The sequence below is a fragment of the Bubalus bubalis genome, chromosome 10 (genome assembly GCF_019923935.1).
Source record: "Bubalus bubalis isolate 160015118507 breed Murrah chromosome 10, NDDB_SH_1, whole genome shotgun sequence".
Lineage (NCBI taxonomy): Eukaryota > Metazoa > Chordata > Mammalia > Artiodactyla > Bovidae > Bubalus > Bubalus bubalis.
In genome coordinates, this window is record NC_059166.1 from 43,298,187 (window position 1) to 43,314,672 (window position 16,486).

The following is a 16,486-nucleotide window of genomic DNA, read 5'->3' on the forward strand; positions in this document are numbered from 1 at the left end:
AAATGTTCTTTTTCTGTATGCTTTATTGTGATCATTATGACTTACATTCACACACAGTTTTGGGCTCCAAGGTCAAACCCACAAGTCCATTCCTACAGGGTGGAATGCAGGCTTAGACCTAGGTTTGTGAAGTTCTCCAGTGAATTGGAAATATAAAATAATTAAACTGGTCTTTCACCACAGTCAGTTTGAGAAGCACTGCTCTTGAACATACTAGGTGCTTAGAATTACTTGCTGAATGAATACAAAAAGTGCCACTATTAAAAATGAATAAATAGAAAAGTGCAACTATTAAAAATTTTTTCCTCATATTAATGTTTATGTATTGTGAGTGCCAATTTATTTGTTCCATATTCATGTGAAACCTGCCTTTTTTTTTTCTTTAGCTGCACTGCATGGCATGCAGGATCTTAGTCTCCTCACCAGGGATTGAATCCGTGCCCCTGCAGTGAGACGCAGTCTTAACCACTGGGCCGGCGGGGAAGTCCTCATACCTGCCTGTTAACTAGACAATGTTATTAACCAAATCTCTCTACTCTCCAGTCAAGCCAACAAGTTTATTAAGCACTATAGATGTCCACATATAAAGGGTGGTTTTCTCCAAAATTATCAGAAAAGAGAATTGCTTTGTATTTGGGTTTTTATGAGGTCAAATTACAGAGTTCTGTCTCAGTGACATAGCTTTGAGAGCAAAGTACTGTCACCTCAATCAATGCTGTTAGATGCTTGTAGAGGTCACCTGCGAATTGCTAGAAAAGGTAGCAGACACTGACCATGAATTCAATAACTTACTCTTCATACCACTAGTATAGATATCAATGTAAACAAGCCTTTTAAAGATCACTCTAAAAAACAATACTGTATGTGATTATGTTGTAAAGATCAAGAGTAAATACTTATAATATGCACTGTTGTTGTTGTTCAGCTGCTCAGTTGTGTCCGACTCTTTGTGCCCCCATGGACTGCAGCGTGCCAGGCTTCCCTGTCCTTCACTACCTCCTGGAGTTTGCTCAAACTCATGTCCATTGAGTCAGTGATGCCATCCAACCAACTCATCCTGTCACCCCTGTCTCCTCCTGCCCTCAGATGCACAAGATATACTGTTATGAAGCTGAATAATTCCCACAGGTATGTGGGCTAAATTGTGTCTTCCCAAAATTTGTATTTTGAAGTTCTCACCCCTGTGATTTCTTTGAAGATAGGGCCTTCAAAGAGGTAATTAAGGTTAAATGAGATTGCAAGGGCAGGGCTATAATCCAATATGACTTTTGTCACCTAAAAGAAGAGACACCAAAGTTGCATGTACTCAGAGAAAGAGGCCAGATGAGGGCAGCAAGTAGACGGCCATCTGCCAGCCCAGGAGACAGACCTCAGGAGAAAACAAACCTGCCAACCCCTTGACCTTGGACTTCCAGCCTCCAGAACTGAAAGAAAATAAATATCTATTGTTTAAGCTACCCAGTTTATGGTACTCCACTCTGGCAGCCTGAGCAGACTAATACCATACAGCATCCTATATGCGGGTTCAAATGGCAGAGCTCCCCAAACGCTGTGGATGGAAGTTCAGATTATGTGTCCTGGAAACCCGCCCAGATGGTTCAAAGTGGTCCTGCTCCAAGGAAGAAGCAAGTGGCAAAGATGTTTGTGAAATTTGATTGGAATTGCTTCCTAAAATAAGCATGAAAAAGGTAATGTTCTAAAAATATTTTTAGTATTAAAAGTTTACATTTAACTATTTCATCTATATTCCTTTACATTTTTCTACTAGTTGCTATAAAAAAAAAAACAAAACTTTTTTTTTATTTCAGGAAAATGGGAGATTGCCCTGTAATTAGACTTTCTGAAATTTTGGTGGTTTTTTTTTTTTTTTTTAAAGACCAAAGTATAGCCCTCATGAAGAAATAACATGATATAGGGATCAAATTAGCTTTGGAGTAAAAATAACATAATAGGGTATAGAGTTTATTTGAATTTCAAACAAATGCTTTATGCATAAATTTGGGGGGAGTTGATCCTGTGGCTATATAGTATGAATAGCTATATGTTGTTTAAATAATACACCAAATTAGAACCCTCTCCTTTATCCCCTGCCCTGATATCAGTGGCCATTGTTTTCTGGTTCACAGAAGATGCTGGTGTTCACTGAGTATAAATGGAGATGTCCAGTGATGTGTAACCATTTCTTTTTCATTTTGGCATTTTCTTCTACATTCAGTAACCATGTATTTCTCATCCTAACAAGTTATAGGTAGTCCCAAATTATGCATTTCCTTGCCATGGTTATGCAGAAAAAAGTCAGTCTAATCCCAGGTTCATCAGTAAAGATATCACATTACTAACTTCACTTTGAATTTGGACATGCTGCAAGGTGGAGATTCATGAAGCAGTGATTATTAAACAGGGAATGCTGCTGCTGCTGCTGCTAAGTCACTTCAATCGTGTCCAACTCTGTGCAACCCCAGAGACAGCAGCCCACCAGGCTCCCCCGTCCATGGGATTTTCCAGGCAAGAGTACTGGAGTGGGGTGCCATTGCCTTCTCCAAACAGGGAATACTCACACACAAATTTTCTAGACTAGTTACCCCTATGACAAAACTGACAAAATGCCTGCAAATAGTCTCTTCTTCAAAGTTTCCCTACCAGGGAAATACCTACCAAAATCAGAAACCACTGTACCACTCTAAAGAGCTTTTCTTGTGAAGAGGTGAATCCTCAGGAACCACAAGATGTAAATAAAGTAGGAATATTATTATTGCCTTGTAATGAAACCAACACAAAAAAATGCATATTAAATAGGTAAGAGGCTACAGACTGAAGCATAAGTTTTGGTCAAAGTGGGGATTTAGGTGCACGTAAATGAGTGGCTCAGCAGTAAAGAATCCGCCTGCCAATACAGGAGATGTGGGTTTGATACCTGGGTCAGGAAGATCCCCTGGAGACGGAAACAGCAACTGTTTCCCGTATTTTTGCCTGGTAAATCCCATGGACAGAGGAGCCTGCTGGGCTACACAGTCCATGAGGTCGCAAAGAGTTGGACACAACTTACTGACTAAACAACAGCAACAAAAGAACTTCAGGTGCTTCCCAGGTCCACCTGGTCCAGAGAATAGAGTCACGCTCACACAAAGGATATGGTTCGTATGAATAAGTATCTAGAGTCTAAAAGAGGTTGAACTACAGTGTGCCTACCCCACCCCAGGGTGCCTTTTCTCTTAGAAAAGCAGTGCACTTTTCTAAGAGATCCCAGTAACAACTATCATCAGTTGCTATGGGTATCTCTATACCTGCAGTACCAAATATAATGCTGTGTATACGATAAACGGTTAATAAGTGTAAATTAAACCAGTAAGTGCCTTGTCAGTGTAGTTTTGGAAAGCTGGAGAAGGGTGGGTACTGGGAACTTTCTTTTCATCATAACCTTAAATTATGTCTCATCATTCAATTATTTCTGTAGTACATACAGAAGAATGTGAAATGTATAGAATTACAGGCATTTATGAGAAAATCGACCAGTATATTAAATTGAATAAGATGTATGCAGCTGGAAAAATGATCCTTGAGTATTTATCGATGGCGTGGGTGTCAATCCTCATGCTCACGTAGCTGCTCCTCTGGCTTTTCCTCCGCGGGGAGCTCCTCTCCGAGGCCAGCGTCAGCTGCACCATCATCCTGTCGGGCTTGTCTCCGTTCTCGGGGGTATAGTTGCCCAGGTCATTCACCTCCCCGTCACTGTAGCTGCCGTCCAGGAGGACCGCGCGTGGCTGAGGCAACCCGCAGGTGCAGGGAAGCTGCGGACACAGCAAACGCACGCTGGAATGCGAGCTCAGCCAACAAAGTTGCACAGAGGAGGGGATCGCCTTTTCCTACTTTCTTTCAAGGTGTGTGTGTTAGTTGCTCAGTCATGTCCCACTCTTTGTGACCCCCCTGGACTGTAGCCCACCAGGCCCCTCTGTCCATGGGATTCTCCAGGTAAGAATACTGGAGTGGATTGCCATTCCCTTCTCCAGAGGATCTTTCTGACCCAGGGATCAAACCCTACTCTCCTGCACTGCAAGCAGATTCTTTATCATTTGAGCTACAGGGAAGTTCTTTCTTTTAAGGGGTTGTGGGAATAATGATGGTGGCACTGTAAACATTTTATCAATGAAAGAGCAGGTAACCCATCAACTGCTAGGAAACACCAAGTCATATCGGAGGCCCACAAGAAGGGTCATGATCAGATCATTGCCATGTTCTCTGATATGACCCCTGATAGAAATGTTTGCAGTTATTGTGTGTGTGTGTGTGTGTGTATGAGAGGGGGAGAGAGAGAAAGAGAGAGAGATGGGGTGGGAATTTGAAAGGTGTGGCATTGTGGGGATAGTTTCCTCTACAGAGCCTGAGTTTTCTGGAGGAGATTATCATTGAACTGCAGACAGGAGAATGAAGGGGAAACCAGGTGGGCGGGAAAGTGATCTGGGAAGTGATGGGAGTTGTATGAGCTCACATATGAAGGAAACTTTCCTAGAATGGAAGATGTGCTTCCTTGGAAGCTTATATATATATAAGCTTTCAAGAGACAGACATATCTATCCATCTATCTATGTATAATATATATATATATATATATATAATGTTTATTGCAGCATTTATTATAGTGGCAAAAAATGGAAAAAAAAAACCACTGCCCATCAATAGGGGAATAAATCATGTTATAATACATCCAAGACATTCTTTATTATGCAACTATTAAAAAGATTGTCTTGGAAAGAGACATTTCTGGAAGCTTCTTTTATGATTCCTCTAAATCATTTGTCCCACCATGTTGAATTGCCATTTACTTTTATCACTGAACTAGGAACACCACCAAGATTGAAGCAACCTGGCCTTAGTTAACTTGACTTAGCAGATCCTGGTCTATGTGTGGGTGCTCAGTCGTTCAGTCCTGCCTGACTCTTTGAGATCCCATGGACAGCAGCCCACTAGGCTCCTCTGTCCATGGAATTTTCCAGGCAAGAATAGTAGAGTTGGTTGCCATTTCCAGGAAGCTAGTTTATGCTGCTGCTACTGCTGCTAAGTCACTTCAGTCGTGTCCCACTCTGTGCGACCCCATAGACAGCAGCCTACCAGGCTCCTCCGTCCCTGGGATTCTCCAGGCAAGAATACTGGAGTGGGTTGCCATTTCCTTCTCCAACGCATGAAAGTGAAAAGTGAAAGTGAAGTCGCTCAGTCATGTCCGACTTTACGGGACCCCATGGACTGCAGCCTTCCAGGCTCCTCTGTCCATGGGAGTTTCCAGTCAAGAGTACTGGAGTGGGTTGCCATTGCCTTCTCCGAAGCTAGTTTATGGTAGGTGCTAAATAAATGTTTGAATGAGTAAAAGAGGTAGCTCAGAGTAAATTTCACACCATTTAACTTATTCTCTTGTTTGCTCTTCACAGCTAACTGGTGAAATAGTGGAGGAGGGAGTGCCATTACCCTATTTTACAGAGGAAGTCGGACCTGCCCAAGGTCCATTGCTAGACCAGATCCTACCCTTGCAGACACTCCTGCTCATGGTAAAGTCACCTTCTCCTGCGGCTTCCGCTCCTTCCGCTCCTGTACGGTGGTCAGGTAGTTGACGGCCGCGTACTCCAGCACCGAGAGGAACACGAACACAAAGCTGACCCAGAGGTAGATGTCCACGGCCTTGATGTAGGACACGCGGGGCATGGAGGCGTTCACGCCCGTGATGATGGTGGACATGGTCAGCACCGTGGTGATCCCTGCAGACACAGAGAGAAAGGAGCAGGGGTTTGTCTTTCTCCAAACCCACTGGATGGTTCCGTGCCTCTTCTTTCTCCCAGCTACTCCTCTGGCCTAGAACGTCTCCCTCCCTGGCCCTCCAGCTGCTCACGTTTCCAGTTTTAGCTTTTATAAAGTTTCTCCTATTCCTCTGCTCCCAGCTGTATCCCTGAATCTTTTTTTTTTTTTTTTTTTTTGGCTCTGCTCAGTGGCATATCTTAGTTCCCAGACTAGGGATTGAACCTGTGCGCCCTGCGGTGAAAGCATGGAGTCTTAATGCAGTCAAAGTATGGCGTCTTAAGCGCCGGACCGCCAGGGAGTTCCCCCTCCTTGTGTCTTCATCATGGCACTTTTATCACTTTGTTTTTCTGCAGAGAGCCCCTGACAGGTTAGCAGTAAGACAATTCTTTACATTCAGTTGTTTAAAACAAAGATTGCAGGGTAGTTCCCTGGTGGTCTAGTGGTTAGGATTCAATGCCTGATTGGGAAATTGAGATTTCACAAGCCTTGCAAAATAGTCAAAAAATAAATTAATTAACTTTATTTATAAAATAAATATTTATAAACAAAATAAGAAGAAGACTGTATATATGAGCAGGTATGTATGTTTCTTGGAACTCCTTCTCCAAAAGAGGGGGGGAAAGTACACAAGTTGCATTTTAATCTTTGCGTCCTTGTTGCTGGTGTAGAATCCTGTAGTCCTTGGCCTGTGTTGTCGGCTGCCAGGGCCTGCTGAGTCCTGGACCTGGCTGCCCACACTGCAGTGTTGACTTGAGGACCCTGTCAATTTTACCAAGAATGATGTTAACCTCATTTACGGGAGACAGATTTCTGAAACTAGAATATTTATTCATTCAGCACAGTAACTGTTCAAGCTACAGAACAACCGTTAAAGGCCAGGGCATCTGTCAGTGGGAATGTCCCTGAGATTTCAAATTAAGCTCAGAACATTTGCTTGGCAAACACCAAATCACAGCGGATTGGGGTCATCTTAAGAGCCAGCACCAATCCAGTTTCACTAAAACCTGGTGAGTCATTCTCTCCCTTGAAGCCCCAGGACCTCTGAGCCACGGTGGTGCGTGTGGAATGGGTGCAATATTTAAATCAGGGAAGAGAGTGGATGGCAAACAGCTATGGATAGTACACTAGGGGTTCTCAGACTTGAGTATGTATAAGAATTACTAGGGGAGGGACTTCTCTGGAAGTCCAGTGGTTGAGACTTCACCTTCCAATGCAGGGGTGCAGGTTCGAGTTCTGGTCAGGGAACTAAGATCCCACATGCCTCTCAGCCAAAAAACCAAAACATAAAACAGAAGCAGTGTTATAAAAAATTAAATAAAGACTTTAAAAATGATCCACATCGAAGGAAAAAAAAAAAGGTTTACTGGGGGAGCTTGTTCAAAATGCAAATTCCTGGAACTCTCTCAGAGATTCTGATCCTATACATGTAGATAGACCCCAGGATTCTTCATTTTAAACAATTTCCCCCACAGAATCTATCACAAAGATCCCTTGGGCCACCTTTTGAAAAGCCCTGTTACAGAATGTGACTTTCTTATCCAGGTGAGCAGAGAAAGCACTGCAGATCAGGACAACCCACTCTAGGACTCAGCTCTAATAAGATTAAAGATGAACTGTTTGTGTGGACTCCCAGGAGGACTTAGAAATGGCTTTGCTACACAGATTCTTAATAGTGGCATTATACCTGTAAATGAATAACTTGATGTTTTTCTGAGTTATAATGCCCACCGGGATTCAGGACCCATTTGGAAAGAAGGGTTTTATCTGGAAGGAATTCCTTGTATTTTCAGATGTCTGAAACGTGCACTTGAGATGTTACTTACCTAAAGGGACTCTGGCGGGCACGGCTCTGCGGTCGATCCAGAAGGACACCCAGGACAGCATGACCATCAGGGTGGCGGGAAAGTAGGTTTGGAGCAAGAAGAAGAAGATGTGGCGACGCAACGTGAAGTTGATGTACAGACGGTTATACCAGCCTGCAGGACACAGGAAGAAGAAAGAATACACACCATAGCCACTCAGCTTCCCCATAGGACCAATTTGATTCAGAGAATCATAAACGCCTTAGACGCTTGCCTGTAAACTTACCCTACCTTTATAAAATGGAAGACAGAAAAACCATGGAACAGAATGATTATATGATAACCCATATCATAAGGGTTAGTACATTTCAAGGAATCTTTGGCCCCCATCCTATACACAAAGGGAACCCCTCAGGAAGGCCATGTAAGACTTCTGTTACTCAAATATGGCACATGGCTCAGCAGCATCACCATCACTTGGGTGCTTGTTAGAAACGCAGATTCTCGGGCCCCGCCCTGGATCTACTGAATCATAACTTCCTTTTGGGAATTTCCTGATTGTCCAGTGCTTAGAACTTGGTGCTTTCACTGTGGTGGCCCAGGTTCAACCCCTGGTCCGGGAAAAAAGATCCCACAAGCCCTGCACTGTGGTCAAAAAAAGAAAAAGAAACTTCTTTTAACACTCCTCTCCACATGATTCCTACATATGTTAAAACTTGAGATGTGTGGATTTAACAACTCCCTCTGGATTTCTTTATGGGGGAAAAATATGTTAAAAGTAAAAATACCACGCTCACTACAACAGTGCATTTAGGCTATGCTTTAGCTTCACCCTGGTGCTCTTTACAAGGAAAACTTGTATGGAGGAATTGAAGGGAACAGGGAATGGTAGAAGGAGAAGAAAAGGCAGGATAAACTTGACATGACAAGAACTGAAAATAAAATGGGGACTTGGCAACATTAACTGGAAAACTGGCATCCCAGGACAATTTTAGTGCAACGGTTATATTTATAACAGCTCCAGAAAGTGATTGTGGAGGTGCTAGAGATTGAATATGTCCTTCTCAAATTCATGGGTTGAAACCTAATCCTCTAAGTGATGGTATTTGCAGGTGGGGCCTTTGGAAGGTGATTTCATTGTGAATGGGATTGGTGCCCTTACACAATAGGCCTCAGAGAGTTCTCTTGCACCTTCTTTCATGTGAGGACACAGTGAGTCCTAGGAAGCAGGGTCTCATCCGACACTGAATATTTCAGACTCCAGGAAAGACGAGCCTGTCTCTGAGGCTCTGTGGGGGTTGTAAGTAGTGTGAGTTTCCTTGATCTTGACTTCCCAGCCTCCAGAACTGTGCAAAACAAGTTCCTGTTGTTTAGAAGCCACCCAGTCTGTGGCTTCCTGGTGGCTTGGTGGTAAAGAATCTGCCTGCCAATGTAGGAGATGCAGAAGATGCCGGTTCGCTACCTGCATTGGCAAGATCCCCTGGAGGAGGAAATGGTGATCCACTCTAGTATTCTGGAACCCATGGACAGAGGAGCCTGGTAGGCTACAGTCTATGGGGTTGCAAAGACTCAGAGACAACTAAGCGCACATACACATACAAACACACACACACACAGAATTATGGTAGTTTTTTATAGCAGCCTAAGCACACTCAGACAAGAGGGAATGTCAAAATGCTAAGAGTCAAAGGAATGAGGGTTCCCCAAAAGACCAAGACTGGTGGGTGAGGTGTGCAAAAGATAAGAGATGTGATATCACCATATGTTGGAAATGAACAATGCCTTCTGTTACAGATCAAAGAGTGTAGTCAACCATGCAGTGTTTTAGCAACAGAAATTGCAGAAAGATAAGAGCAAAATCATCTTGAAAGGCGATTAGTTAAGAAAGAGGCAAGGGTTGGAGAGAGTGTAACCTCAGCTGCCAGGAGGAAGACCACAGCGCCTGTCCTCAGGCAATGTGGTGGTGGAGGCGGGGGGTGGGGGTGGGGTTGTGGGGGGGTGGCGGTGGCAAGCTTGCCCAGACTCGGTTCAAAAAACAACAACAACACTGCCCGTGGGGTGTAGTTCCTGCACTGTGGCTCACAAGAAGGTCATAAGAGGAGCTGTGCAAACAGTATGGCAGCAGGGGATTGGTTAAGAGAGAAGCACTCGAAGGTGCTGAAGTCAAGAGAACATGAATGGAAAATAGTAAACCTGAAACTGGACTATTTTTGCCTATTGGAGAGGGGTCTCTGGGAGTCATATCAGGGTGAAATTTCTGCTGTTAAACTGTCAATGCAGTTGTCTCAAATAGACCTACACAGAGGGCTTATGTTGTAGTTTTTATTAAGATTTTCTAGATTATCACTTCTGTTGCTGTGGTGGTATCAAAAAACCTCCCTCACCCCGTGCTCACCATCCTCTAGACCCGATCTGGAAATCTCATCTTTGGTTTCAAATCCTAGAGGCACAGGCTCTGCTCACTTGATAACCAATCCACACGTCTCCTGAGATCCAAGTAGCTCCCTCTCTCAGCCTCCCCGCCCACCCCACCCCTCACCTGTGCTGCTGTAGAAGGCCAGCTTCGTGGTGGTGTGGAATTCCTGGATGAGGAACTGGGAGAGGGAGATCCGCTCGTCTGTCTTTAAGGAGTCATTGCCTTTCTTCCAGTAGAGCATGAGGTCATCTTCCGTGTAGGCATCTGAAAAGACAAGATGGCATCAGACGCCAGGAAAGATGAGCCTGTCTGTGAGGCTCTGCGGGGGTTGTAACAAGATCAGCTGAATAAACAAACTGCAGTCCAACAAAGCAAAACAAAATCCAAAAGGACAAATCTAATTCTCCTCAGTCTTCCAGAATCATCAAGGCAAAGCTCTCAGGCCTAAATACTCATCCTGACTGCAAAAGTGTTCACCTTTCAAGTCAGCCTAAAAGCAGATGAAATTGCTATTTTTGTAGACCAGAAACTACAATTTGCTCTTCAAAAAAAAAAAAAAATTTTTTTTTTTTTCAGGCTAAATAGCGGCAACATTGCATATAGTTCAACTTTCTAAACCACAGGTAATTTAGCCCTTTCTTCTTTCAAAGGGTGATGATGCATCATTGATGGCAAATACCTTTAAACACTCTCAGGTAATAGGGGCTGCATTCTAGCAAGAAAAGACCCACAAGGAGATTTGCAGCCAAACGAGGTCTTTCTCTGCAGGCCTCTTGTTGCTCTGCCCAGGGTAGAATCAAGGGGATTTCCCTGAGGATCCCTCCTTCTGGCCCCATACTTCCCCACCCCACTTATTTTAGGTGAGCACACCGCTTACCCCAACCCGGCAGACCTACCTGCTCTTTGGGCAGAACTAGGGGTAAAACCTGAAAGGGCTGCTCCTGTGTCAACAGTTCTTTCTGGGGCTCCCCGAGGCTCTGTTTTATTCCTCTTTTATTCTACCTTTAACCTTTGACCTATGTGATGACCCCTTTCACGTGTCTACTTGGCCAGGCTATCGTAAGTATCCAGTGATTCAATCTGGCACTAATCCGGGTGCTGCTGGGGAGATGCTTGTTGCTGTGTTATCTACACCCAGCTCACTTGAAATAAAGATGACCCAGGATAACCTGGGTGGGTCTGATCCCATCAGTTGAAAGGCCTTAAGAGCGGACCTGAGGTTTCCTGGAGGAAGATAAAATTCCACATGTGGACAGCAGGGTGGGCTCTGCCCAAGAGGCCGCAGCCTGCCCTTCCCACCACCTGCCCTGCCAATGCTCACATAAGCCAGTCCTCTGCACTAGCCCGCTCCCTGTGTATGTCCTATGGCAGCAGTCCCCAACATTTTTGGCACCAGGGGCCAGTTTTGTGGAAGACAGTTTTCTCCCTGGACCAGGGTAGGGGGCATAGTTTAAAGCACATTTCATTTATTGTGCACTTTATTTCGATTATTGTTCCATCAGCTCCACCTCAGATCATTAGGCGGTAGATCCTGAAGGCTGGGGACCCCTGTCCTATGTTTCTGCTTCTCTGGTGAAAGCCTGACAGGTACCACTGCCTGGGTATCATAGGGAAAGCAAAATTCTGGAGCCAACGATTAGTCCCTCGCTGTTAAGCTCCATAAAGGAGATAACAGTAACCTTCTCACAGGGAGCTTGGGAGGATTAAAGGACAGAGCAGGCCAAAAGCTACAGTGCACGAGGCAGTCACTCCCTTGGTCCTGGGATTTATTCTCCCTGACCCCACGTTGAGCGGTCCACAGAGCTGTCCCTGCTATGTGTGGAGTCCATGTCCCTGTGCTCCTCGGCCCTGGGTGATTGGAGCCAGGGGACTCCTGATCCACCACCATGGCACTGGCAGGCTTACCAAGATGCCCCGGGTCAACGAAAGTCCTCAATGAGACTCTGACATGGGCTGCGATGTGTCAGTGGGTGTGCGCTGGTTTGAGATGAGTGTAGAAGGAGTCATGGTGGGGGGTCAACCAGACTGTGACAGTCAGAGGAAACATTTTGGCAGAGATTGGAGCACGGGGCAGGTGCATAGAGAGCTAGGGATGGCAGTCCTGGACACGGCCGCAGCCTTGGTCCTCCTATGGCTATTTAATTTTCCAGGGTTTCTGCATGTGTGTAAGTTTCCCAAGGCCCCTAGGTTATGCCTGAGTGTCTGAGCCACCACCTGCACTCACAGTGGCTGTGCCCTGGGGCAGTTGCTGCCCAACTTGTTTTCACCAGGAAATTCTTCAGTGGAAACCTTACTCAGAAGAGCAATAAAAGAGATCCACAAGGAGCTCTCTGGTGGACTGTGTGATGAGTGCCATACTGGGGGCTTGGAAGGAAACCCACATTTGCTGAGCCCTCAGCTCCCCTTACCCAGGCACTTGCCCTGGGGAACTGGGAAACCTTCAGTTTCCACAGGACTGAGTTTATAACCACTGCCATGAGTATTAAAAGGGTCAATTATGGGAATAGAAGGTTTTTAGTGCCAAATTTGTTCCTGATTTTCAAACTTACCTGAGACGTTGCTTCTATCTGAAAAGTCATCTCAAAATCATAGTCACCTGTGATGACCTAGAGGGGTGGTGGGATGGGGTGGGAGGTGGGAGGAAGGTTCAAGAGGGAGGGAACACACATATACCTATGGCTAATTCATGTTGATATATGGCAGAAACCAACACAATATTGTAAAGCAATTATCCTCCAATTAAAAATAAATAAATTAATTAGAATTTATTAAGAGATTAAATTTCATGTTAAAAAAAAAAGAGAAACAAGATATTCTGCTCCTACTCCTGAGAGTCAGAGGCTCTAGGGTAACTTAAGGTCTGCGGGGGCTGTCTGAGCATAGGCTTACTCACAGCTCTCAATTTCAAGCGAGCACGTTTGTGTGTCCAGGGGAAACCGGCTGAAATCCATGTTGCACATGGCGGTCACTGTAACCCTAGAAACAAACAGATAAAATCCAAATGTGCAGAGGCTGCAAAAAACAAGCGCAAAATGATAAAACAAAAAGAAAAGGCCTCTGCTTCCTCCCAATATAGAAGAATCTTGTAGTTCATAAGCAGTGTGCCAGGACCTAGAGGACCAAGTAGCTTATGTGTGATTTCCACACTGGAGAACTCTTGGGTGTTTATGTTTAACCCCAGGCTCACCATGGGGCCAACAATGACTCCACTAACCCCCATCGCATGCAAGCATTTTAGAGAAGCAATGGTCTCCATCGATAAAACAATGTGGGGACTTCTTTTGTGGTCCAATGATTAAGATTTCGCCTTCCAGTGGAGGGGGTGCAGGTTCAATCTCTGGTCAGGGAGCGAAGATCCCACATGCCTTGTGGCCAGAAAACCAAAGCATAAAATAGAAGCAGTAGTGTAACAAATTCAATAAATATTTTTTTAAAAGAGCCACTTTGGAAATTATATAAAAAAATAAAACAATGTTAAACCACAACTCCTATGGTTTCTTAAAAGAAACCATAGAGTATATTGCTCTCCTGTTTCAGATTCATTCAAATTCTTCTTTTCTTGATTTTACTGACATTCACTATTTGTGTATAATGTTTTTACAATAATATTCATGAAGTATTTATGCCAGTTGCCAAATTAGGCACTTTATTTTTTTTTTTTTTATGATTTTGATATTTCTGTATTGATAATAACATCTACTAGTGGGCTCAGGTGTTCTTAGTGGATAATTCCATGGAGATCATAAAAATGGAAAAACACTGGAAGATCTTATGCATCAACATGCAAGCACTTGCTGGCATCTAATGGTTTTGCTTCAGAGTTTACACAGGAAAATTGGCTTTTGCGTCAAAGAATAAGCAAAGACAGATTGTTAGTCATAGATGAAAGATCTCCCACCCAGTGTGGAATTCCATGGCAGGGTATGATTAACAGTCATTAGCTAGTGAACATACTACATTTCCTTCAGCCACAGAAAATTGGCTATGTATAAGTTATGAAAATTATCTGGATAATTCATGGCCAAAAAGAAAAAATCACTTTTTAATGGAAATTTCAAGGAAAAGAGCTTTTCTGAAACTCAGTTATCCAGATACTTGCCTTATTTTCCTCATTCCATTTGAGTGTTGTAGGGAGGGATCTTGTATTGTTAGCAGCTGGATCATCTTATCTCCCCTGGGAATACTGATACACAGGATGTATTTTTTGGGGGGTGGTCAGGCCAGCCTCTGACTTGGACACCTAATGGGTGGGCTCCCATTTCTATGGGTGCATCACCAGCACAACCATACCTGATGGCATCACCAGCAAGAAAGAAACTAGGGGGCTAAGCTTGGAGACATCAGATGTCAAATGCAGGTGGGTTTTGCTATGAATGAAAGTATTAAATAGCTCTTCTCTCTGTTGTCAGTTGATACAGAAACAGGTTTTTTAGAATCACAGACATTATCAGACTTGTTCTTGGCACCCTGACTTGATGCTTTTCTGCTTGTTACCCAAGCATTGAACAAGCCCAGCATGTGGTGTAATCTCACCCATGCTCACTGTTGTTTCCCTCAAGTCCTTTTGAATTATTTCATCTAGAGCATCTTCCCTTGGAATCTTGGCCAGTCCTGAGATTTTCCTGCTTACCCCTCTCATGTAACTGGCAGTCAAAACCCTCAGAAGTAACCAAACATATCTCAGTTCAGAAACAAAGAATTTTGGTCCAAGGTATCGACACTTTAAACTTCATTCACATTGAGACTTCTGCTCCCCCTTCCCAGCTAAGGCACAGAGTTGGCATTTGAGTGGTCAGTGTCTGCCCATCTCTAATCACCTCCTACATGGGTAGAAGTGAGATAAGAGGGGGATGGTTCTCTGGTGAGGTGGTTTCAAGCTCTCTGGGACCACTATGTGGTTGAAGCTGAGACTTTTTCCCCAGGTCCTTCATTCTCTCCACTGGGCACCTCCATCCTCCAGCAGCATCTTCCACTCCATCTCTTGGCTCACCACTCTCCATGCCACACATGCTGAACTATTCCCAACAAGCCTGGGACTGCAGACTGGCCCCATAAGAGCCAAAACTCCTCCTAGCTCTGCCCCTCAGTGGTTAGACAGCTCTTCTCTCACCCTCTAACTGTAGTGTCCCCCAACTATAAGCATACATGTGTCCTGTGCAGTCCAGCAAATGGCATGCCCACACCTCTCTCCCAAGAAAAATCTCTTCCTCCCAACAATCATTGACTCTCAAATCTTGAAACTGACTGGGAATTCAAGAACCATGGAATTGATTGTTCAATCTACCTAGTGTCATGGAGCATCTCATTTGTGAATTTCATTTGTTATTGTCTCTTGCAGCCTAGGAAACTTCACCATCCTGTTACCTGTCGCTCCCTGCCCACACCTCCTTGGTGTCCTTGCCTCTGTCTGCATCTAATCCTTTGGTTCCTGCAGGTCTCCCCCACTAGGCTGCAATCATGCTAAGCTCAGTGTTATTCATCTTTATGTACCCAGAGCTTAAGACAAGACCTGTCAGGGTTTTTATCTGTACAACTCTGGCAGCCAATCTTAATATAAACACATTCTGTTGAATGGCTCAAAGAGTATGGATGAGGTGGAGGGCAACGTATTAGTACTGATTTGTGTTAACCTGCTGTTGACGGAGGTGACAGTACCCAGCTCCTCCATGTTTTCCCCCAAATAAATCTCAGAGTGATAGCCCTCACTAACTTGGACCTCTTTATTTCTCTCTTAAACAAACCCATGATTTCATTTGCAATGAAAAATCAAATTATATGTTTTTAGGCACCTGGAGGCTCACTGACAACTTTGATGCTGAATGAACAGAGGTTTTCCACTTCCTCTGTTCTCTCTTCTGCCTCTGGTGTCACGTCCAATAGTGCCAGACTGGACCTCCACCAGTTCATGAGACCTGACTGCTAGACTGTCAGAAGTTTAAAAGCCACTTGTTAAACATATTTTTTTTTCTTTTGGCTTTGCTGCTCAGCATGTGGGATCAGGGATAGATTCCCCCTTGCATTAGAAACTCAGAGTCTTAATCATTGAACTACCAAGAAAGTCCCAAACATAGCCATTATTAAAAATTAATGTTATGTTAAGAACAGAAGTAAAACTCTGAGTCTGGTACCTAGCTGCTTAGATTCTAAGTCAGGATGAAGTAATAAAAGATTACTATAAATATTCTTTTAGGGCAGAAATTCAGCTTCAATATTGCCATCTCTGACTCTAAAGATACACTGCATCGGTATAGGCATTCCCTTCTTAGACACTGGTGTGTGGATTCAGCTGTACCAAAATAAAGTCTGTAAAACTGAAATGCACTCTCAGCACAGCACAGAAGGAGTAAATCTCAGCCAGTAGCTGAGGTGCTGCTCTGTAAAGGTCTGCAGCTCATCTCTACATGTCCTCCTGGGGGAGGCGGGCACCAAGATTTTCTCAAGGGGGCATACAGGGAAAGCCCCACTGTGATGTCTGTGCCTAAGA

General features: G+C 44.1%; 1 protein-coding gene and 1 long non-coding RNA gene across 3 annotated transcripts in view; one reads left to right on the forward strand and one right to left on the reverse strand.

The window, feature by feature from the left end:
* Positions 1–2,009: 2,009 nt before the first annotated feature.
* Positions 2,010–16,486, reverse strand: part of GABRR1 (gamma-aminobutyric acid type A receptor subunit rho1) — a 35,146-nt gene continuing 20,669 nt past the window's right edge. For both annotated transcript variants that reach the window (XM_025294592.3, XM_045161951.1), the window contains 5 exons: positions 12,896–12,978; positions 10,126–10,266; positions 7,608–7,760; positions 5,548–5,744; positions 2,010–3,788 (listed from right to left, as the gene is read on the reverse strand). In XM_025294592.3, coding sequence (XP_025150377.3) covers positions 3,495–3,788; positions 5,548–5,744; positions 7,608–7,760; positions 10,126–10,266; positions 12,896–12,978 — 868 coding nt within the window. In that variant the 3' untranslated portion in view covers positions 2,010–3,494. The remainder of the gene's footprint in view (positions 3,789–5,547; positions 5,745–7,607; positions 7,761–10,125; positions 10,267–12,895; positions 12,979–16,486) is intronic.
* LOC123327694 lies at positions 3,746–7,416 on the forward strand. Its single transcript, XR_006542361.2, has 2 exons — positions 3,746–3,878; positions 5,421–7,416. It is a non-coding gene; the product is annotated as an uncharacterized LOC123327694 (long non-coding RNA).